This window comes from Aedes aegypti, chromosome 2 (assembly GCF_002204515.2).
Source record: "Aedes aegypti strain LVP_AGWG chromosome 2, AaegL5.0 Primary Assembly, whole genome shotgun sequence".
Classification (NCBI taxonomy): Eukaryota; Metazoa; Arthropoda; class Insecta; order Diptera; family Culicidae; genus Aedes; species Aedes aegypti.
Window position 1 is genome coordinate 369,822,693 of NC_035108.1, and position 24,546 is coordinate 369,847,238.

The window sequence follows — 24,546 nt, forward strand, 5'->3', positions numbered from 1 at the left end:
CCGGCTAGATACCGCTTCATGTCACTATCACTATTCACATACACATCATCCTGGTCCTACTAATAAGCAATCTAAATTACCTCCAACTACCTACTTCCAACCAACAAAATCAAAAGACACTATAAAGTTCTAATCGTCTATCGAAACGTTGTTCTTGCAACCAGATTACACACTGGCGAAACTCCGTACCATTGCACTTACTGTACGAAGAAGTTTGCTCGCAAAGAGCATCTCACAAACCATCTCAGGTGAGAGTCCATTGATATCTTATAAGTCAGCCCCTAATTCCTATCCTCTCCCATCATTTCCTTTCCAAGGGACAAACATTGTCTCTGTTCATTGTAAAATGTCTTGCTCATCATGATGAGCACATTTTATTCCAATGAAACGGTTTCGACGTGGTTCGTTCATACAGCCACAAAAACCAAGCAGTTTCCAAAGTGTCAAATTCATCAAACACCTTTCTCACATACACACCATCATCCTCCCGTCACAGGAGTTGCTCAAAATTCTTCAGTATCATTCCTGCCCTCTCATGAGTCTTAAACGACATCTGTTCGGTACAAGACAATGCTAATCTCTTCCGTACGTTATTTTCGCAACTAGATTACACACTGGCGAGACTCCCTACCAATGCACGTACTGTTCGAAGAAGTTCACTCGCAAAGAACATCTCACAAACCATCTCAGGTGAGAGATTGCTACTATTCTGTAAGAACTCGGCACTCTTCAATTCCACCCAGCCCTAGTTTAAACCATCACTAAATGTGTGTTGTTTTAGTGCTATCCCACAAGTTACAGTATGCCAGTTGAGGCGATTTCTTTCGAGGACCGCCGACATACTGAGCCAATAAAAAAGCCCCACATTTTCTTCTTATCAGAATCAATGTCAATGTCTTGTTCCTTGATTTCTCGATCAAGAGACTGTGTCTGTGATGTCGATGTTTTTGTTATTGCAACCGAATTTATCTTTCAAAATTTGCTAACTACACGCAACTTTCTTTTCCATACCAAATGCGCGCGCAACCCCGCAGATTGCACACCGGGGAAACTCCCTACCAGTGTAACTATTGCCAAAAGAAGTTCACCAGAAAAGAACACTTAACGAACCACGTCAGGTGAGAATCGTTTTCATTCAAACATCCACTCACCCAATCCTGAAATAACGCTTAACCACCACCAAAATACATCGCGTCACGTTCGAAAGCGGTAGCTTGGTGAAAAATAAGACCCCGGCTGAAGTTTTCTATCATGCAGTATATTCACAAAGTTTGCCTAGATGTTGTTCACTCCGATTGCAATTTCCGAGCCGGGCACATTTTCCCCAATTTTAAGAAAAACACTCAACTACGTTTAATTCCTAGAATACTGAAATAAATGTTCATTCCGGGGACTTATTTTTTGCCGAAGCTCATGCATTCCGCAACCGAATCAAAGAAAAGTATAATCCAATACTTCATCTGTTTCTGTAAACACATTTCAATGTTATGGTACGAAATAGCAAAGATCGTTCTTCTAAAATGTTCTCTGTGTATCTCTCTCTGTATGCTTGCATTTTCCGCCTCTCGATTCAGATTACACACGGGCGAGACTCCTTATCAGTGCTCGTATTGCCAGAAGAAGTTTACCAGAAAAGAGCATTTGACGAATCATACCAGGTGAGGATGATGTGTTATTGCATTCTTTTAGTTTGTAAGGACCAACAAACAAGAAAATCCCCTGAATTCGGTGTCCGTCTTTTCAACTAGCACTCACCTCCGTTATCGAAAGTTCAATCAGATTACGAGCCAGTAGGACAAGTTATACACCGGCCACGAGTTAGTCATGCGTGTTCACTTAGATATGAGCACCACAAATCTAAACACGAAGTAAAAATAACGGATTTCATGTGGAATCGCTCTAAATTAGCGTAATTATAAAAGCAAAACTCAATTATCAAAAAGCCGGGTTCAATACAAAATTGTTTAGTACAAAACTCCTTAACTACCCAATACCCCAAAAACACGCGAGCAGAACTAGGACCATCGCATGGGCAGCTCTTGAAAGCAGATGCTGAAATTCCTCCAACTTTACCCAATTGTTGGATGGTCCTAGTCTGCCCGTCACCCACCGCCCCGTTAGAACTTATTTACCTTGTACATATAACGCTAAAATTAACCTTCCTCTGTTGTATTCATTAACACCTCAATATATATAAATGAATCTTTCCCCTTTTACACACAGATTGCACACTGGAGAGACTCCTTATCATTGCACCTATTGCGAGAAGAAATTTATGAGAAAAGAGCATTTAACGAACCATGTCAGGTGAGAGGTTGAACCGTTATCTAAATCGTTTTCCGTTGTGTCACAAGAGCACTAACACACCTATTAAGTTAGTTAAAACCAAGGAAACCACCCAGTTACGTGAAGAGCTCCAGAAGGGGAAAAGCACGATTTAAGAACAGTTCAAATCCTATTATTTTTACCAGATCTACAGTTTTCAGAATAACATTTCTAAGATTGTCATAAACTAAATTATGTCTCAAATTCTAAATAATGTTTTTGTTCCAGTTACCTCTGTTAGTCTGTCAAAATCGTGCTTATACCTTTTTGGATACTCTTTGTCCAATACGAAACAACTCAGTATCAAATACCCCCTCCTCTTATTCCCTCCTACCTTTCTTTACCTAGAACTATTTTGTTTGTTATATAGACTGGAGAAATAATTTCGAATGTAAATACACTTTTATACTTAATATGTACACTTCTCGGTTGCTTTATTCTTCGTTATTTTGTGTATATACATGAACTTTAAAAGGTGAACTGGTTAGTGTGCGTTCTATACTACTGATTCGCTTTATTGGTTTGCTGGGTTTAGAAGTTGATTTAGTTACAGTTTCCAGTGTCGTTGAATATTGGTTGAATGGAATATCAAAAATACTTCTCACAATCACGGGTTTTTTACAGTTCAATTCTTTTTTGTTCTGTTATCTTAATCTCTACTAGTTTCATTTTTATTTAACGAAAAATCGTACAATTCTTGGATAAAAGGTTTTTGGAGTTCACTGTGTCGAACACAGTTTTCAGCCTAAATTTACAAGTACAGTGGCCCAATTCCATATTCGTACGGGATACTGTTTTCACATCAAGTTAGTAAAAGACTATTAAATTATGTATTGAGTTTAAAATACTTTATCCATATTGAAGGTAATAGGTGTCATCTATTATTTGGCTATCACAAAATGTTTCCATTTACATTCATCTTTGGATTAATGGAAAAGTATTGAATTTATGTCTAAAATTTACCCAATTTCGTATTCGTACACCTACCAAAATTAAAACGTAGAACATTCAAAACTAAATTTTAAAGCTCTATTTGATTGCTGATGTGTTTTATTATGATGTTTAGATGTAGTGAAGTACATTTGGACAATTTATTAGCGGATTTATATAGAATTTAGGTAAAATTATGAGAAATTCCGGTTTTGCAATGATTTTTGCAATAAAATCCAATAATTCGAACAATAACGTTCATTATTGTCATTTGATCCAAACTATTAATTATACTCGTGAGCTCTGATAGAAATTTAGCTAAAATGTATACAGCTTACAGGAATCATAAGCAGTTTTCATCCCTTTTGAGTTCTGAAAATTGTTGTGCAATAACTTCAAAACTCTTCTAACATGATATTTTTAATCAATGTAAACCAAATTTTCATTCTAAACAACAGGTAAAGGTTAATTTTGAACTTGTCTGTAAAAATAATTTGAACTACGAACTTCATTTTACAATAAAGTACCCTAAACTACGCTGTACAAACCTCCACATAATTGATGTTATCGCAATATTCAATTATCTTTGAATTAATATTCAAATTATATTCAAAATAGCACCCTGTTTTGCAATTTATTGATTTTGTAAGAAAAATCCAAAATTACTTGAATGAGTAGGGGCCCAGATAGCCGTAGCGGTAAACGCGCAGCTATTCAGCAAGACCAAGCTGAGGGTCGTGGGTTCGAATCCCACCGGTCGAGGATCTTTTCGGGTTGGAAATTTTCTCGACTTCCCAGGGCATAGAGTATCATCGTACCTGCCACACGATATTACGCATGCAAAAATGGTCATTGGCATGGTAAGCTCTCAGTTAATAACTGTGGAAGTGCTCATAAGAACACTAAGCTGAGAAGCAGGCTCTGTCCCAGTAGGGACGTAACGCCAGAAAAAAGAAGAAGAGTAGAGAGCATTGATATACTTTTTTAGAATATATCCTGCTGTTTTCATCATTTTATAAAGCGTTTGTGTTGCGGTTACGGCAATAATATTTGTTCCATAAATCTCTGTAATCATGTTTGGTAGTAAAATGAAAATTAAAAATAATAATTACGCAATGTTTTGATGGAAAAATTAACTATGGGTTATGTTTATCCATTTAGGAGCCAAACTGAGAGAAATTGACCAAAGTTTTTGGTTTTTGATTTGTTATAAATTTTATATTACCTGTGTTCCAAAACTATAAGTTGTCGATATCCACTCCTAGCTACTCTAAAACTGATTATAATTTTTTGAAACTTGTACAATATTCGCAGTAATCATTCTTAAGGACGTGATGTTGAAAAAAAATTAAGTCCAACAATAGATTTACCGAATATTTTAGCAAAAAACATGGGAAAAGTGGAATTTTTCTTAAATTTACCTAAGCTCTAAATATGTCCGCTTATAAATTTTCCAAATGTACTCTACTACATCTAAAGAACACAACAAAGAACTTAAGCGATCATCTAGTCCATTAAAAACTAGTTTTGAATGTTGTACATATCTTTTTTGTTAGGTGTACGAATATGGAATTGGGTCAATTATAGTCACAAACTCAATACTTTTCCATTATTCCAAAGGCTTAACCAAATGAATACAGTTTGTCATTGCCAAACAATAGATGACACCTATGACCTTCGTTATTGATAAAGTATATCGAAGTCCATGCACCATTTAATAGTTTTATACCAACTTGATATGGAAACAGTGCAGCGTACGAAAATGAAATTGAGTCACTGTATAATGATTATCCCTCCTTACGTCGATAATGTCTGTTGTAACGTGATAGTTTTGCCTTAATGAGCCTATGCATGCTATAAAACGTTTGACTTTTACTGTGTGCCCTGTTTTCAAGATGCCCGTGAGAGAGAGCGAGACAGCACCAACACACGGCGCACAGTAAAAGTTAAAAGAACAAAAGGGTTTATGGCACGTAAAAAGGCTCATAGATTCATGTCGATGCTCTTAGACATATGCCCTTTGGAAGACAATTCTGCACTTTCAGAAAATTTCGACAGTTTTGGTAATGTTTCACAGGAATAAAAATCTCTGAGATTTCTGAATTGCAAATGTTTGATAATATCTACTGAAGTTCGGTAAAATTTGACAGCATTTTGGATGACAAGTAACCATCAAAAGCTCAATATCCATTTCAATCAATCCATTCTTTACCGAACTTTCTACAGCGCTGAACCTTTGAGGCCTAATCATATAGTTATATTTTGATATTATTGTGATTGATAGTGATATTTGTATAGCAGTCCTTACAAGTCAATGCCTTCTGACTACTGTTGTATTCCCAAAAATGAGTAAATTCTACCGAAAATTCGGCTGTTGAGATATAGGGCTTAATAAAAATAATCGAAATCAATTGGATGTGAGATATTTCTCCCTGTTATGGCGTTTGTGAAAAAATCTGTCTCAACTAGGACAGAGACTGTTCTCTGTGGTAGGTCATTTGGTATAAGGTTGTTTGGCGTAATCAGTCTGAAACCAAGGATTACTTGAGGTGACATTCGCTTTTACGTTTCTTTGTATCATCAGTGGGATCAGGCTTATATTAAAATTAATTGTTACAAAACAAAATGATGCTGGATTCAACATTCATGCTCTTGAATAAACTCATTAAATTACCGACATTGGAGAAAATATTTCAAATAGTAAATTATTATCCACCCAGAGATTGCCCTACCTTCAAATATATATTATTCTAGTGATTTGCACTACCGGAATAAATGCTGGCAATTTTTTCAAATATTGATCGTTCTTTCAAAATAAGATACACCAACAATCATAGTTATAGAAGCTGTTCATTGAAATTTAAATAGATTTTACTTTCTTTCAAGCATAGGCTGTTCTTTGGAGTTGAATTGTTCTGATAATCATTGGTTTTGAAGCTGATATTGCACATTTCTACTGAAATAAGGGTGACAAACGAATTCATTAATCTGCCCAAGTTATCAGAAATATGAAAAATCAATAAAGAGAAATCAATTGCTGCAGTTACTCCGATGATACTAAACGCAATTTTACGATTCTTTCGTTTTCTCATGTTGCAATTATATGTGGCGTCCTATCTTCTATTGTTTTATTGATTAATTTTGCCATAGACATGTTTATTAGAGATGTATTGTTATAATACAATATTATATTATTTTAAATTGAAATGTTTTTTTTTGTATTTTGCCACTTGATTTCTTGTTTCCAGCCTTGCTGTTAGAATAATAATTTAAACACACATTTAATTTTCTAATTAAACTGGATATTTGATTGTTCGAAAATTTCGCCAGAAACATTTACTTCGTTCAAATTATACTGCGTGAAGATATTTTGGCATTTTAACATTTTAAACCAAAAAATATGCTTTGATATGGAGGCTAGTTTTGAATAATACTGCTCTAACAGATCTTTGGATCAAAGCTTTCAATATTTTGCATATAAATTTTACCCTCTCAGACAAACTTGCTTCATCTGTGTTATGTACTTATGTTTTTTTAATAATCACTGAATTTAATTGACCACTTTTTTCAGTTCGCTTAGGTGAAAACATTACGATGAAAACACAACCTGAATTGCGTTCGCCATTGTTGTCATTGTCTTCTGCTCTAGTCTGCTGAGAACTAATCAGAAATTTTTGCTACGTGCTCGGTGATGCCGAATCTCGGTAAAAAATTTTGAAAATGCCGATATTCAAGTAAAAAAACGACAGTTTTCACAGGTGCAAAAGAAAACAATAATAAAATATGATAAATTGTGTTTGAATCTGCTATTTTAAATCACTCATTATGCCAAACGGCCTTATGCCAAACAGGATATTCTCAGCTCTGCTCTATGCGCACAACCATTGTCTGTCTCGCAATTATTTCAAATATGAGTTATGTACAATTTTGATAGATGTCGGAGAAACTTTGTTTTTTACCAAACTACATGAATTTAAATCTTAATGCCTTTCGAAAAACACAAAAAATATATCATCTGGGGTCAAGGCTTTTATATGGAAAATATTATGTTTTGAGTCTACCTTTGAGTGTGAGTGTGAGCTTCGTTTTGCTGCAAACAATTTTTCGGCAAACTCTTGCAAATTTGGTACTTTGTCACAGATCTTGATTCTCTCCTCGGATAAGCTATTTATCTAAAAAAAAAAACTCATTTTTCGAACTATTTATACGTTTTTGGCCTACTTGTTGCTGATTAAAACAGGCACAAGTTCTAATATCTCAAATCAAACCAAAATAACGACTATTATTAAAAAGATCAGAATTATCAATAGTTAGAATTTTGCATTAGCAACATAAAATGAATGGTTTCTCAATGTGGCAAAAAAGATGTCCGTCTTCTAGGCAGAAGCACAGCATTCAGTATTGTGTTTATTTCATCTGCAAATTGTGTTTCATGTTATTTCACTACTTTGATAAAACTAAAAAAAGAAAAATTTAAAATCAATACATTGCAGGAATTTGAAAAAAAAAACAAACTTCAACTTTGTTGCGAAGTTGTAATGATGATCGTTTTTACATAAACACAACTTTGTATGCTAAATTTTTAAAGTTGATTGTCAAATAAATACTGTGATATGCATTTCATATGAAATTTCTGTATATCTAGCAAAAAAATAAACATTATAGTAAAATGAAGCAGTTTTGTTCCACCATTCATAATGAAATCTGCTCCAGTGATATATTTTAGGCCTGTTCTCAAACGTTTAGGTTATCATAATGCTTGAATTCATATTTCTTTTAAATTTCTTTCGTTGGTTAAGACAAATCACGCTCATATCCCACAAGTTACATTGATTTGGATTCCCCATTTGTTATAAATGAAATCTGTCACACGATTTGATTTGATAAATTTCATTAGATTTTACGGTGTGTGCTCACCTCCTTTTATAAACATTATTCGTTGAAGGTAAAACAATTTAATCCCATCAAAAAACGACATTGGAAGCTAGTTCATTGAGATATCATTTTCAAACAATCAATCCGGCACAAATGGTCTGCACATGATTTAAGTTTAACTTCTAAGTTATGGAAATTTTGGACATTTTAATTTTTGCTTATTTAGCTCAGATGGATTCACATTTCTTTCTAAATAAACATATAAAAAAAAAACAGAAATAAATCTCAACCCAGTCACATCCCATCCATCCCAACTTTCAACAACGTGCATTCCCTGTTTCCGTTCCTGGTAGTTCTCACTCTTCGAATTATTTTTACTAACAAGTACTTGTTTAATTATTTTCTTTATTTCCTTTACTACTTTTGCTGTTGTACAATTTTTGCGTATTATTTTCAACTTTCTCTCTCGTTTTCTCTCCCCTCTCGCCCGCCATGTACCACTCTCGGAAAACAAAACCAAAAAAAAAATATGTCAAAAAAAACTTCTACCACAATGTATGTACATACAGATTGCACACCGGAGAAACTCCCTATCAGTGCACATATTGCGGGAAGAAATTCACCCGAAAAGAGCATTTAACCAATCACATCAGGTGAGGGAAAACGAATTTTTCTTATCATTTTCTAGCTTTTGTTTTTTTAGTTTTCATTTTTTAGTTCTATGGTTTTTAGTTCCTAGTATTTTCTATTATGAAGTTGTCCTGTTAAAATCTCGTATTTAAACAATAACTTATATTAGAGTTGTACCCGCAAGCAAAAATAGCTGGGACAAATTTAAGGTTTAATCGTGCTAAAGAATAGTGAAGGCCTCGTGAAGCTAAATTACATACACTGGTTCAGTTTTGGTGTTTCAGTCAGTTTTTTGCTCAAGAACAGAAATAAGTAAGCGATTTTCGTTTGAATTGCTGTGTGTGTGAAGTTGTGTTTTGCCGAGACAGACCGGTTATTGTTTCTTTCTGTTCGTTACATTGCTACCTCTTATCCTACAGATTGCACACTGGAGAGTCTCCTTATCGGTGTGAGTACTGTAACAAGTCTTTCACCAGAAAAGAACACCTCAAGAATCATATCAGGTGAGGGTGGTTCGTTGTACCTTTTTCGAATCGTCTCTGTTCCGTTTTGTATTCACACAAATAAAAAATACACTCACACTTCTCTTCTAATCAGTTTGTCTCGCTTGTTCACCAGTCACTTCATTGAAAAGTAAATGATCAATTGGGCAAAATTGATTCCCAGCTCAAACAATCACATTTCCCACTTACGGCTTGATTGAAAATTTATACGAAAAATGCGTTACATTTTTTAAAATGTGCAATGGAAGAGTTCGAAAATCTCTGGTGTATCGTGTCACTGCGAGGAAGACGTTTTCCAAGGGAATGAAAAAATATGTTCAAAGAGATTAGCTCAAACTTGACCATATTTGAAGAAATGTGCGTATTTTTCCAAACGATTCTTCCATCGATCTGTAAGCGTTTATGTTCCTATCCATTGTGTTAACTGTGTTTTATTCATTGTCAAATAATAACAGCTCAACAGAAAGTAGCATTTTATCAACAAAATATCCACCATTTAATCGATCATACGAACGTAAATTTGAAAAACATACCATTTTGTTCTCTTTTAGTCAATAAATCGAACGAGCATCGCTTTCTCTAAACGAAACCTCAAATTTGTTTCTCAATCATTGCTTGTGTCATTTTAACCCACCGGTTTCCTGTACCTGTCATTTTTTCTGTTATCATTCCTGCCTTGTCCATAGAAATGAATACATAACCGCTTGGTATAACTGTATCAGTCGACGTCTAACGCATTGCTGGCATTGTTTTTTTGGAACCATTAGTAATCGAATTCTTCTTTTCCTGTGCGTGTTAACCAATTCTCTCGACGCAGGCTTCACACCGGTGATTCGCCGCACAAATGCGAGTACTGCAACAAGACGTTCACTCGGAAGGAGCATCTCAACAATCACATGCGCCAGCACAGCGGAGACAATCCACACTGCTGCAATGTGTGCAACAAGACGTTTACACGAAAGGAGCACCTGATTAATCACATGAGGTGGGTATTCCCTAGAGGTGTAGTTTTGGACAGTAAAGGGGCATAATCTTAAGGTAGTCACTAAGCCTTATCATCCATCCTTATGCTGCTAGTTTTTATCTGATAACTGTGAAATCTATCAAAAATCAATATTTGAGAACACGATAAATAATGTTGCAATGCGCTTTTCACCGTATGGTGATGCAATTTTTCAAGAATAAATCATAGGTTGATATGGTCAAAAAAAAAACCCACAAAAATATAAATTTCTTCAAACAAGTTTCGTATTACTAGCTAAACGCCAATCTTAAATATCAAACTAAGCGATTTTTAATTTTAGAGGATAGTTTTCAAAAGTGGCAGAAAAAGATATGTTAGCCAACATTAGGTTTAAAAGGGCTGGTAGTCGGTCTTGTTTTGGAGACTTGGTCACTATTTTAAAGCAAGTCATTGAAAAGTCTCTACTTTTAGTGGAAAGTTTCTAAGGTATCTTTTTCAATCAAAATGTTCTCTGAAGTCACTTTTTCGCAATCAATCTTTGGGCAAAACTCTAGAGACTAGAACAAACCTTCAAAGATTCTTACGTGACTATTCTAGTGATTTTCCAGAGATTCCTACTGAAAAACTTACAGACTTCTCCAGGAATCCCGGACGAACTTCCTTTAAAGATTTCTTCACTAATTCTCACAGGAAGTCGTCCTGGAATTCATCCAGCGATTTTTCATGGAAAGCTTAAAGGAATTTCTCCAGAATCCTTGAGTACTCATACACTACTAAACTAACACAAGTAATTTCAACAGGGACTTTTCTGTAATTTTCTTCAGATACTTTCCACTACTTCCTTCAATTTATCCAGTTATTAGGAGATCGTCCTATAATTTTTTGAAGGGTGTTTCTAATAAAAATCCTAAAGATGTAGGTAGGTATCCAGATTTTTGAAGAAATTTGTTTGTAGATTTTTCGAACAAAACTTATAAGGATTCCTTCCAGTTATTTCCATAGTGAACTTTTCAAGAATTCATCCACCGTTTCTTTGAAGAATTGCTTCAAAAAGTTGGGTCTAGTCATGACACTGTAGACGGCCTTACAGTTGAGATCGAAATACGCGTATCTGTCAAAGAATACATACGCTAGTTGAATCAAATGGTATAGTACTAAATTCGGGTTTTCATTCATTTCAGGGATTATTTAACTAGGGATTCTTCACGAAGCTATTTAAACTAAATTTATTCAGTATTAATCTAGAGATTACCCAAGTAACATTTGTAGCTGAGTAACAGCTTAGTCAGCTAAAATGAGTATATTTTATCTGAATAAACTGTTATTCAGCTGAAAATGTTACTTGGGTACTCCTCCAGCTTTTCCAAACATTTCTCCAGTAGTTTTCCAGCATTTATCTTCAAATAGGTTGTACTTTACATTTTGGAGAAATTTTTAGAAATCAGTGGAGGCAGCACAGCAGAAATTTCTGGAAGAATATTTGAAGGAATCCCTGAAAAAAAACAGTGACATATCTGGGATTATTCTTAGAAAGTTCCAGGCTAATTTTTCCTACCTTGGTTGGTACCTTCAACCTTGAACGAAATTCTTGTAGGATTTTTTTAGGGAATACATAAAAGAATCTCTAAATGAATTCCTCGACAAATCTGTGGATTAACAACAGACAATTTTTTGAGCAGGTATTTGCTTCTAATTTCTAATTCCAAGAAAAAAAAAATCCTTTAGATGTCTGATCGAATTCTCTGAGAAATTCTTATAAAAAAAAACTTCAATCTCCTGATTCCTGTTTGGCTTGAGACTATGAACTTATTACCTACCGAATATTACCGCACAGACAGCGTAAAGTAGGTGATAGGACCGTACTATAATTTAGTGTTTTGTTGAACATTGTTTTCCAATGTTGATCTAGAATTACAGAGCATGCTACGGATATCACTGGCTTCACTCTCCGGTCTTCACAGAAAAGCACCTAAAACCATCCATTTCTACTCAAACTAATCAACCTTGCTTTTCCACGCTTCGCCATCAGCCGATCGCACACCGGCGAGCGTCCGTTCCAGTGCGATGAGTGCGGCAAGTCGTTCCCGCTCAAGGGCAACCTGCTGTTCCACCAGCGCAGCCACACGAAGGGGCAACCGATGGAGCGGCCGTTCCGCTGCGATATGTGCCCGAAGGACTTCATCTGCAAGGGACATCTGGTGTCCCATCAACGATCTCATACCGGCGAAAAGAATCACCACTGCCCGCAGTGCAGCAAGTCGTACGTCGAGCGGGGCAACATGCTGCGGCACATGAAAAAGACGCATCCGGACGCGGTGATACCGGTGCTACCGAAGCTGCCGCACATCAAGGTGGAACCCAAGTCCACCGGTGAGTACTGTGAGTGTTCATTTTTTTCTTATTATTTTGTTAGCCATAATTTACTCTAAGTTGTTGGGTTTAGAGGATTAATATGAGTTTGTTATAACTAACTGTGCCATCGTTTGTGTGTGATATGCGCTAAAGTAGTTTTTTTTATTTTCTAATATTTGATTTTTGGTTTCATAGTAACGGTTCTATATGTGTAATCGAAGGATCAACAAAATTAGATTGATAGTCTGAAAATTAAGAATAATGCACATATAGGGCTGCACACTGTGCAGTGCACAGTTATTTTGTTCGATATATTAACCCAGTTCAGTTAGGGGAACGTACTTTCGGCCGTTTTGTTCTCTATCGACCACATTTATTGAAATTCTTCTGTAAGATTTACTTACATATACACTAACAGTATTGATACAAATTTGGAGCCTAATAGCTTTCAGAATACCACCCAAGATGAAGAGAACAAAGCTGCCGAAAATATAACAAGTCACTCTATATTAGTTTTAGTTGATCATTAATTGTTTGGTTTTTGGTTAACCATAAGTTGCAATGAAGTAGAAAAATTAAAATATGCCATATTAACAAATCCGAGGGAAGTTCTTCCAAAACCGGAACACATCGTGACTATTGGTGCATGTTGTTAACTTTTATCCAGTAAAGTCAAGCAGTTGTTTGCTAGTTAGAGTGCGAAATAATACCAAAAACAAGTTTTTTTTTTGTTTTTGTATGCAACGGCGTAGAATAGTGCTTTTACCTTATTACTTAACTAAAAATGAACAAAAAAGACAAAAAAACAAAAATTCAAAATCTTGAGGAGTAGGATTGGTATTTAATTTTCAGCTCAACTCACATCAGATCAACTCTCTCCAGTGAAAATTAAAACTATGCACGTATCGGTAGCTGTCTAATACGAGGTTTTCCATCAATTTTTTGCTTATTTTCCTGGATTGCTTTTCAGAAGGACGTAACTTAGAAATTTATAAATCAAAACAAATACACCGTTCATGATGATGCATTCGTATCTAACATGGTTTCACAATATGTTTTTTTTTCTCATAGTATTTGTTCGTTGAAGCCCTTCAATGTTCTAGGTATTTGGAGGAACTAATTTAATTAACTGCATCGTTTTTTGAGATATATATTTCAAGAAAAAGGTTTCTAAAAGCCAACATATAAGAAAATCAACAAACTTTCAATGGAAAATGTTATATTTGACAGCCGTAATACATGTGTGAAGTTTCATTCAAGCCAAAAAATGTAGTACGCGATTTGTATTATGGACTGGAAATGCTGAATGGTGACTCCAACTTCATTAACCCGTGAACTACATGTGAAATCTCATGAAATTAAAAAAAATCGGTTCATGAACAACGCAGATTCAGTCCCGCAAAGCTGATAAAGTTTCAGTTTTCAAGTTGATAAAGGAAACATGTATAATTCTCGCTTAATTTATGATCTCACTCTAAAAGCCATTGGTAAACAAGTGTGTAGCGTGTTGTTACTGAGCTAACGAATAGATTTACAGGTTATTTAACAATGCTTCGATGAACAGAAGATTCTCCTTTCTCGCGCTTAGTATCATACAGGCGTATCTACAGTGATCGATTTCTCTTCAACGACTTTCTCTTTGGATTAGTACTGCAAATGCAATCGATTTTCGAAACATTTTATGATGCAGTATGCCGAAGGACGATGAGAACTTTCTATTGAACTAAAAATATCAATCGAAAACATTCTCCCGGCCAAGCAATTTGCTCAAGAGAATATCGATGAAGAGAAATCGATCACTGCAGTTACGCCCTTATGATACTGAACGCGAGCTTTATTTCCTAGTGGTGATAGTTTTTAGCTTATTCCATTAATTTTCTTAAAAACAACGAGCTACACTCTCCGATGGCTCTTAGGACTCTAGAATGGCTTTTAGGGAGAGATCAAGTTATGCGTGAATTCCATGTTAAAGTATCTGCTCGATTATTCTTATTATAACAAGATAAAGGTTATTCTGTATGACAACTGGTTCAAACTGAAATTACACTGAACAAAATTGCGACTCAAATTTGTATTCTCATGCCAATTTTCTTTTCAGTTAAACATTTTTATTATTATTATTTCTACTAGCCAGGTCTAATGATCAATAACGCCTATTGCTACTAACAAAAACTGCATGAACAAATATTATCACTCTAAATGCTTTTGGAAGATCATTCCCTCTACGCGTATTAACTTTTGGTTACAGTGTGTGCTTTTAAGTACTTTCTTAACGCAATTTATCCTGACAAATAAACCAAAAACAAAATTCAATGACCATTGGTTCGGTTGAATGTGAATCAAAAAGTGACCATGATGGATGATATTTTTCTACTTTATTGTAACGTGCATCAACGGCACCCATTACCGTGATTGATACATGTGTCGTTACATAATTTCCAAGCCTATTCGTGTTGTTATTATGGAAACACTAAAAAACTAAATGATTGTTTCTATCTCTCTCGTTATTCCCTTCCATTTCTCGGTTTGACGAACGAACAAAACTCAATATGTAACGCTAAACAAACAAAAATGCAAATCAATCCCCAAAAAAAAAAAAACAAATGTAAACTGAATAAATACAGTATCTCAGCCAACGTCGGTGGTGACGTCCCCGGCTCAGGCCACGTCCACAATAACATCGATCATCTCCAATACTCATCCATCGCAGCACCATCACATTCAACCGAAAATGGAACAGAAATCTCAGATACATCATCTTCCGATTCCCCATCAGCATCAGGCTCACCAGTTGCACCACCACATCTCGCCATCGATGCATCTGCCCCCACCAAACCCCCAACAGCTGGCAGCACTCGCCCTGCATCATCAGGTGGCCCAGCAACAACAGCAACAACAACAATCCTCACCCTCAACGGGCCGAGCACAGCCTTCTCCTCGTACATCACATCCGCCGCCGCAGCAGCAGCAGCCGCTTCCACAGCAACAGCAGCAGCCGGTGCCGCTCCAGGTCCCCCAGGTGCCACCGGGCCCCCCGGAAAACCAACAGCAGCCCCAGCAGCCGCAGCAGCCGGGCCCGGGCCAAACTGGACCCCTGCCACCACCACACCATACGGTCCCGGTTACTATTATAACCCACGCTGGCACAATTAATCCGATGCCAGACGGTCTCAACAATCGGGTTGGCACGATTCAGATGCACCACCTGAATGCGGCCCAGGCAGAAGAGCACACGGTGGTTTACTAAATCAAGATCAACTCTAATCAGAACTAGTAGTAGAGTTTGCATGCCCAAGTCTGACTCCACCAAAGACTAACCATGCGATCCACATAAGGAAGGAAACAGTACAGATTTGCAATTAGTAGTTTTTAGATCAGAACAAACACATTGTAGGAGGAACATTACTCGTAACCAGTAATAGACATAATGGAAAAAAATGTATGCGACAGAAGAAAAAAAGTACTAAAACAAATATGTAATATATACAATTATATATACACGAAAACAACAAAAACAAACAATAACAAAAAAGATGGATAACATATTGGATCGGTATCAGATATCGATAAAAAACTAACTGAAAGTAATAAGTAAACATAAAATTAAACAAAAACAGTTGCAAAACAACAGACACACAAAATAACGGTAATTTAGTGAAAGAGTAACAAAATTGGAAATATGCTAAAGTGACGTATATATTATTAGTAGTGACAGCAAATGCAACACAAAAAGCAAAGAAACTGACTGTTTACAACGTTCTTTTTTGTTCGATACGTGCAAACAGCAGCATTAGCAGCCAGTCGTGATAGTAAGAGAAACCCAACAGACACCGTTATAAAAAAGCAGTGAATAAAACATAAAAACAAACACAAAACCCTTAGGTAAAGCTATTACAAGATGATCATAGAAATCAATACTTAAACAAGTAAGCAAATTGTTGAAAATAGGTGAAATAAACAAATAGTAATTGATTTTACCCCGCAGTTGAATAAAGTAAAACAAGTTAATCAGAGAACTGAACGCAGGAGAAAGGTTGCTGGACAAACTCAAGCGAAACACTGGAACACAAAGTTTTCGGCACGGGAAATAACAAGAGATATGATGCGCAAGTTCGATTCGAGCCTGAACTGAAGCCAAGGATGGAAACCAACAACAACATCAACTGTTGCGAACAAAGCAAGGCAACACTAAATGAATAGTACAACATTATTAAACAGTAACTATTAATTAGTAGAGAAACAAACATAAAAATAAACTAAAAAAACAAGTGATCGTTTGGAAACTAAGAGCACCATAAACTTGAGCGAAGTTTTAAAAAGAAAACACAAAATATGAGAGAATGAGAGCGTATTTAACACACCCAAATCAACTCATGCTAACATTTCATCCTCTACGCGCCCTTGGACGATTACTGCAATTTCGCCATATGTATTTGTTGCCGCCATAATTGAAGAGAACCGGACATTGGAAAAATAACTTGTCAATCCAGCCACCACACTCATCCAACAAACCACCCAACAACTATGTAATAGTTTCACACCTAACAGGAGCGACATCGCTTTCCCAATTAATTTCACCAGAATCGTTAAACACTGGAACAATAGGTACACTGATAACAATAGCAACAAGTTTAGGAGGGAATACTATTTGTACTCCCTCTTCACCCACACTGATACAAACTAATTACAGACCACTGATAGTACACCGATACTTGGCACACGATCAACAATAGCGACAACAGCATGAACAGAAACAATAGTACATAACAATTTATCTTCGATTCCCCCCGTGAACAAACAGCAGAACAATTATTTTTCTACATGTCTTGTGTGTTTTTGTAATATTGTAGTGGAGTGAAAGAGCGAACGAGAAAAAGAAGTGGTGTCGTTTTACGACACTCTGGGAAAGAGATTGAAGTTCTTATATTCAGCGCATTAATTTTTGAAAAAGAGAGAACAGGTTTTCATTTTTTTGTCGCTATGTCATTACTAACGTGAACCCGTCGGTAAAACGGCGGAAAAGCGTCCGCGTACACAGGAAGTGAAATTTTGCCGTTGCTTTTGATTGAAACAATGTTTTTCAATGTGCAAAATTTCACCCTGTCCTCGTGTGATTTATTTATCCATAACTTAACAATAGTTCCAATAGAATCTGTAAACAATAGAAACAATAGTAACCAGTTTTATCCACACAAACATACTACGCAATAGAGCATAACTTTGAGGGAGGTCGTTTTCTATTGGAAGCTGCTTGTTGTGACATTTGCTTCCAATGAAAACGATCTGCCGAACAGCAACAAACTATATTAATTTTAATTCATACAGAGTAAAATAGTCAGGAAAAGATTCTTCTTCTGATAAAACAAAATGTAATTGAGAGAGATAATATAAATGTAAGCTAACAAGAGCCCACAACTTAAGGCAGTACATTATTGGTCGAAACAAATGTAAAACTGTTGATATAAATCACTCACTTAATTAGAAGACTCAGAGAGAAAAAAATTTGACAAACTACAAATAGAACTAACTGAAGTGTAGAAACAGTTTGATTTCCCCCTCAGATGATGGTATTGAAGTCTTTCGTTTGTCATGTTTTCACTACGATTTTGCATTGATTTTTTCTCCCGATATAAGCACAACCATAACAATAAACAAGCAAACAAACAATAAGCAGAACAGTATAGAACCACCGTTAACAACAACAAACAAACAGCAGCAGCAGAAACCAACAAGAAAACAATAGTACGAGAGTTATGTAATTAATGTCTCAGAATCAATCACACAAACACACTCACTTACAGTGGACCAGATTGGACCGGATTGAACCGGTTCAAGCTCTTCACTGCAGCAATAGTTCAATCAAACAGGAAACTGTCTAAAATGGTCAATGGCCTTCCAGCCAATTCAGATCTTAGAATTCGGATTTTCCCTGTAGCAGGACAAATGGACAATTTCATTTGATTAGGTCAATTTTTGTTTGAATTTTTCGTTGTTAACATTTTAAATTTTCTTTCTCGCAGCAAACGTTCGTTCTATTTGGTTTATCGATCTTTGCATTAATGATATGACATCTTTAGGGCGGCCAATTTGCATTATATTCCGCACATTTCAACCACCAAGTTTTCAGTATTGAAAAATCGCGATCATATTTTTAGTAATGTAGATGTGGATGCGGTATGCGAGAATCAACTTTACATTTCCATCAAATTTTAGTCAGCAGAAAATATGTGTGTTCGTGAATAACTGTAATGTTTCGGATAAGCAATCGAAATTATAGGGGCCGGTCCCTTCATGATCTCAAATCACCCTGTTTCGTCATCATCTCATTCGTGTATTTGTCATATACTTTTATTACATGTGCGCGAGGCTAGGATAGTAAGGCAAACGTTCGATTTTCATTCGATAGGTCGTTTTACAAAATCAAATGCTACCAATGTGCAGTGCACATTGAAGGAGGGAACACATCTCAAACTCGCATACCACACGCATCTTGATGAACATCTGCTGCTAAAGCTTGGTTGAAACGTCGCGTAATATGATGGCCAAGCAAGTTTTGAAAGACTTTTACAACAATTACTACTTTCTAGTCATTTTAGCAGCTCCTTTCAAATGATCTTAGCGCAATTGAACAGAAACAACTATCACAAATGCATTATCTGGAGCTCATTAGACCAGCCGAAAAGTCAAACCACTCGTAAGGGTACAGAAAGACATAAACATCTACAACTATTTGGAAGAAGAATTTTTATTGCATTTTTGTTTAGAAAACTACAAACTTTATCCAACACGCAGCAAATATAACTTATATACAGCAAAACACAAACCAGACTCACAACCACGCCTACAACACACACACATCATTACACCAGCCGACTGATGAAACATGTTTTCACCATAAATAAGTATAATTATTGGTTGAACACATTAAAATCATTCATTTTCATACATCTCAAGAAAGGAAACTAATCTAGTATACTGATTTATAAAGCATTTCGATGATATTTCATGTTTGTAATATGTTGAAGATATGAAAATCGCTATTGAAAATTTTGAAAAATATTTAATTTTGAAGGTATTTGTCACATTTGATATTGAACCTTTAATTTTGGCTTGATTTGGCAGCACTGTATCTTTTAATTTGGTCTTAAAATTAACAATTAACTTTGTTAGATAACAGTTTAATTAAATTTAAATGCGTGAGGCAATCAACCTCCACTTTCGTAAATCAGAAATATATAGCATTGCAACTAGACGACGGTATCTTTTTTAAGTTTCACAATGCCATCTGTGAGAATGCAGCTCTAAACGATACATTCAAATGTTCTAAAATTTAGACAATAACCAAGCAAAACACTACAAGGACCTAGAGGCTAGGTCAGGTAAGACTATTCATTTCGAACTATTGGGATTTTCCATTAAAGACGTCATTTTACTACGTCTCTAAAAGCACGCAAGACATTTAATGTCTAAGAGTAGGTCATAGCTGATAAAATTATCAATTGACTTTTTTTTTCTACTCATTTTATGTGCAACAATTCATTTTACTTTCAATTTGACCAGTGCTATCGGATAAAATAACTTATACTATACTAAACAGTATGTAAATACATTTATATATTGTTTCCAAAATAATTAACAGCTCGTTATTTGTTGATTTGATTTTCAACCTTCCGATAGTTTTTCATCTAGAACTAAAAGATTAACACGATAGTTTTGTTTGTCATATTCAATAAATTCAATAACATACTGTTGATAAATTTTTGATTTATTGCAAATTCTCCAGGTTTTTTTTTCAATTTTTCAAATGTAGTGGAAGACAAGTATCCTAACAGTTAAAAAAATCATATTCTTTAAATAATTCAATACAATTTTCTTTGTCGTTCAGAGTATGATGTTGGCACTGTCAACAGTATACCTTAGACGATTTCCATTTTTCAACATATTACAACTCAAAGTTCATAAAACGTGAATCGCAATTCGAAATTAACGTAAAATGTACACAACAGAACACAATTATTTTATTGGGAGCGTACGTATGTGGCTAACTGTGAAGCAACAAAAACACACTCGAAAAAGGAACTCAATCAAAAGACAACAATTCTAATCATGTGCGGCAAAGTAAAGAAAATGCGAAAATTAAAACTTCATACTCATCGTCATTACAACGTCTCATCATCAAAACACATAACCCGCATTAGCACTATCTCTTAAGGTTCAAAATTTACACGAACACTCATGAAAGGAAACTAGGAGAACATTTGAAAAACAAACTCTTCAGGAACACTGCAACATATAAATCATACAACTATCGAATGACAGTAGTTTAATAAACGTGAAAACCGCGAGAGCAACACAGCAACACTATTGATTTTTATGTGAATTGTTTTCCTTGTTTTTCCGTTTCTATTATTCTGTGTAAATCAAAAGCAACAAATGAGACAACCAGAAACTACAGAGCACTTTATTGATTATTGATATGGATGAAAAGTAAATACAAAACAAGCAAATACATACACACATACACACATGTCTTTGACAGTTCATAGGAAACACATCTAAAGCAGTTTTTTATTTTAGAAGAAAGAAATGAAACACTATTTTGTTGTAAAAGATGTTATAGTAAATGTATATAAGGTGAAAACAGTTTACAAAAACAGAATTAGGTAACAAATCACACACAATACGAAAGAAGAAAAAATGGTGTGAAGTAAAAGTGTGTATGAAAAAAACACAAATAAAATAACTGCAGTAGGAACCACATTAGCATTTAGAATACTTTAGAGGCGACAAAAAAGAACGTTTAGGTATGTGTCTGAGATATAGCACTGTAAAATGAAACAAAAAAGAACGCAAAGAACGACGTGAACAAATCTGGACTAAATTTCTTAACTAAAACATAACATTCATTCACAAACATCTTACACCAACCCTTACACGCATGGATAGCAAAAACGATTACGCGTGAGAGAACGAAGAGTTCATGAATGGAGTTTGGAGAGGAAGGCAACGGTACACATGTGTATGCAGCAGTTTTTTCAACAAAATCACAATAGAGTTCGGGTTTTGTTTTTAGGAGCGCGCGCCGATTGAGGAAAACGAACTTTGAAATACCACACCACACAGTTAGGGAAAGAAATCTGACGAAATAAAAATAAAACAAACGAAGTGATAAAAAAACATAAGAGCAAGAAACAGGAGAGAAGGTGAATGCTGTATATACAAAAAAGAAAAAGAAGAAATTTTATTTACAATTTTTTCAGCAACGTGAGATAACACTCAATTGTGAAGCAAATCGTAATAAGAGGAGAAAATCTTTATGACGAAAGAAAACAAATCATGTGCAGCTAAGCTGCATTTTATACGAATTTTCTATTGAAGGTTATTTTTAATTTACATTAAATTGAGAGAGAGAATCAGAAGTAAGAGCGCGAGGGCCCGTCGGCGGCGCATGGACTAAACCAGAAAAGGAATATTTTAACGGAACCAGTAAGTTGGAAATTTGTAGACTCTACCAGATTTTTCGGTATAAAACAGAAAATGGCGTGACGCAAGCAAAAGAATGAAAAATGCATAACATTTCGTGGCAAATAAGGCAGATAAGCAAAAAATCGAAAACGCAACTGTATTAGGAAATAAAGGAACAGGAAAATTCGGAATTCGGAGTTCGAAGGAAAACAAAATCAAGTGTTAGGATGGATAAGACAAAACAAGAAAATATTGTAGCGGTATATATCGATAAGCGAGCAAGTTTAGGCAGAACATATAAAATTACGCAGAAGGTACCAAGTAAGGGCAAAAATAACGGAAAATTCGAAACTAAATACAAACATTATTACGTTCGACGGACGGTAATAATTTATGATAACATTTATTTATTACATTTGTAAGAAGAAAGCAACCTATAAAGATTTTCCTTATTTTTTTAATATTTTGTTTTATTTTTTATATTTTAGTCTAAAGATAACACACGCATTATTTTAGGTTAGGCGCTGAGAAAAAGTTAATATAATTTATTAAGGATGGAAAAAAAACTACAAATTATCAACCACAATGTCCTCCACAAAACAAACCAATAGTGAAAGCGAGTGCGTTAACAAGATGCAGAAAATAGTCGATTCCTATTTCTTTTATTTTTCTCGTAAATGAAAAAATCGCACCAACATCCGTACTTACGAGGAAAAACTTTATAATCCCGATCCCAGTTAGTTCCAGTGCACTGGTGCAAATCGGCACTAGTTGTAAGTTATGCCATTTTTTGTAAAAATTCTTACGAAGTATAAGTAAACGAAAAGTAAAATCGCGCAATCCTTCACACCGTACAAATTAAAATTTAAATGCAAGAAAGCGAAAACATACTAGCTGTGAAGGTATTTGAACATAATCTCGAAACAAATGCTGGCCGATTTCGCCGGTCCACATGGAATCGTTTTGAAAGGATAGAAAACGAAGTGCTGTTCGATCTAGGGACCATTACTTTCTGCATCCGCAAAGCAAAATCCTTTCCCGTCCAGGGAATGGAATCTTAAAACACAAATTACGAAAAGTAGTAAGACATCAAGCGATAATAAGCGAGTAATTGTGAGAGAAAGATGCGTGTGCAAAAACAATAAAAAGAAAATCCCATCATGCTGCGCAAAAAAAACATTATCACACTCAATCCATACTCATGCACACAACAATAAAGAAATAAAATAAATGAAACCCACAAGGTTTGATATGATTTCCGTATATACATTTTACATTAACAGAAGAGAACTAATACAAACAAGCATAATGATTTACGCTTCCTTATCAATTTTTTACACACACACAACAATCACACTCAGTCACAGAACGTGCATACCGAAATAGTAAAAAAGTGCAGAAATGTAACAATAAAAATGAAATCACAATAAAATGAAACTAATCGAAAAATCGCAGCATCCCCCAATCTTTTTGCCATTTGGAGTGAATGTTTTTGTTCGTTTTGCTGACATTGTTCTAGGTTCACTACTCTCATTCAAACGAACACGTGTCACATTCACACACACAAACACATTCGTTAAAGAAGGGCATAACGTTTGGTACTCCTAAACTTCCACAAAGTTTAGTAGTACTGTTCCCTCAGCGAGTAAAAACAAAACTATACTAAACAAGAAAACATTTCGACGACAAAGGACCTTTTCTCTTAGTTTTTAACTTTTGTTTATTGTAAAACAAAAATACAGCCAGTATAATGTATCCTTAATGTTTCAAACTATAAATTATATTATCAAAATTAATAAATGTTTTGAATATAAAGTAGTTTCAAAAAACTGCGGTAGATATTTGATTTTGAAAGAAATTCCACTCAATCATTTCATGTTACATGTGTTTTTACAGATCTACATTATAATTTATTTATTTATTTGGGTCTACCTATGTCATCAATTAACTTGATAAAACCACACCAAAAGTGTTTCGCCAATTCAGTCCTCTGCGACCCTTCTTGTTCCTACCGGATTCGTAGCGAACACCACCTGTGCAGGGCTGTAGTCCTGCATTCGTGCAACATGCCCTGCCCAGCGTATCCTTCCAGCATATACAAACAGACGTCACACTCTCACCGTTGCACATTGGTTCGAAGCAGGGCCGCCCATTTTCAATTCAATGAAAGCATTTTCAGTCCCCAACTGACTGACTCAAGCTTCTCTTTCAAATGAAACTCTACTGCTTCGTTTCAATCCGACAAACCTTTCCTTTCATCGCAGCAAGCGTAGTCTTTCATTTCTTTCTTGCTGTTTGTGCTTCGCGCGTCATAAATCAGAGGCTCACCGCAGCGAGCTGGTCTTTCAATCGGCAGTCTCTAATTTTAGGAGCTGATTAATTCAAATGAACGACATGGTGGCCCGCATTATCTATCTTAATTTATTAAGGTACCGCGGGGCAAGTGGGTAAATGGGGTAAGTGAAAACAATTGATATATTTTACTGAATATGTGAATTAACG

General features: G+C 35.4%; 1 protein-coding gene across 50 annotated transcripts in view; it reads left to right on the top strand.

Moving 5' to 3' along the window:
* Positions 1-23,429, top strand: part of LOC5566385 (zinc finger protein 420) — a 72,449-nt gene extending 49,020 nt beyond the window's left edge. For 27 of the 50 annotated variants that reach the window (XM_021846619.1, XM_021846620.1, XM_021846618.1 and 24 more), the window contains 10 exons: positions 165-248; positions 607-690; positions 1,035-1,118; positions 1,575-1,658; positions 2,224-2,307; positions 8,700-8,783; positions 9,180-9,263; positions 10,081-10,248; positions 12,257-12,606; positions 15,204-23,429. In XM_021846619.1, coding sequence (XP_021702311.1) covers positions 165-248; positions 607-690; positions 1,035-1,118; positions 1,575-1,658; positions 2,224-2,307; positions 8,700-8,783; positions 9,180-9,263; positions 10,081-10,248; positions 12,257-12,606; positions 15,204-15,826 — 1,729 coding nt within the window. In that variant the 3' untranslated portion in view covers positions 15,827-23,429. The remainder of the gene's footprint in view (positions 1-164; positions 249-606; positions 691-1,034; positions 1,119-1,574; positions 1,659-2,223; positions 2,308-8,699; positions 8,784-9,179; positions 9,264-10,080; positions 10,249-12,256; positions 12,607-15,203) is intronic. The other 23 variants (XM_021846635.1, XM_021846644.1, XM_021846654.1 and 20 more) reach the window with 16 other exon arrangements.
* Positions 23,430-24,546: the final 1,117 nt, after the last annotated feature.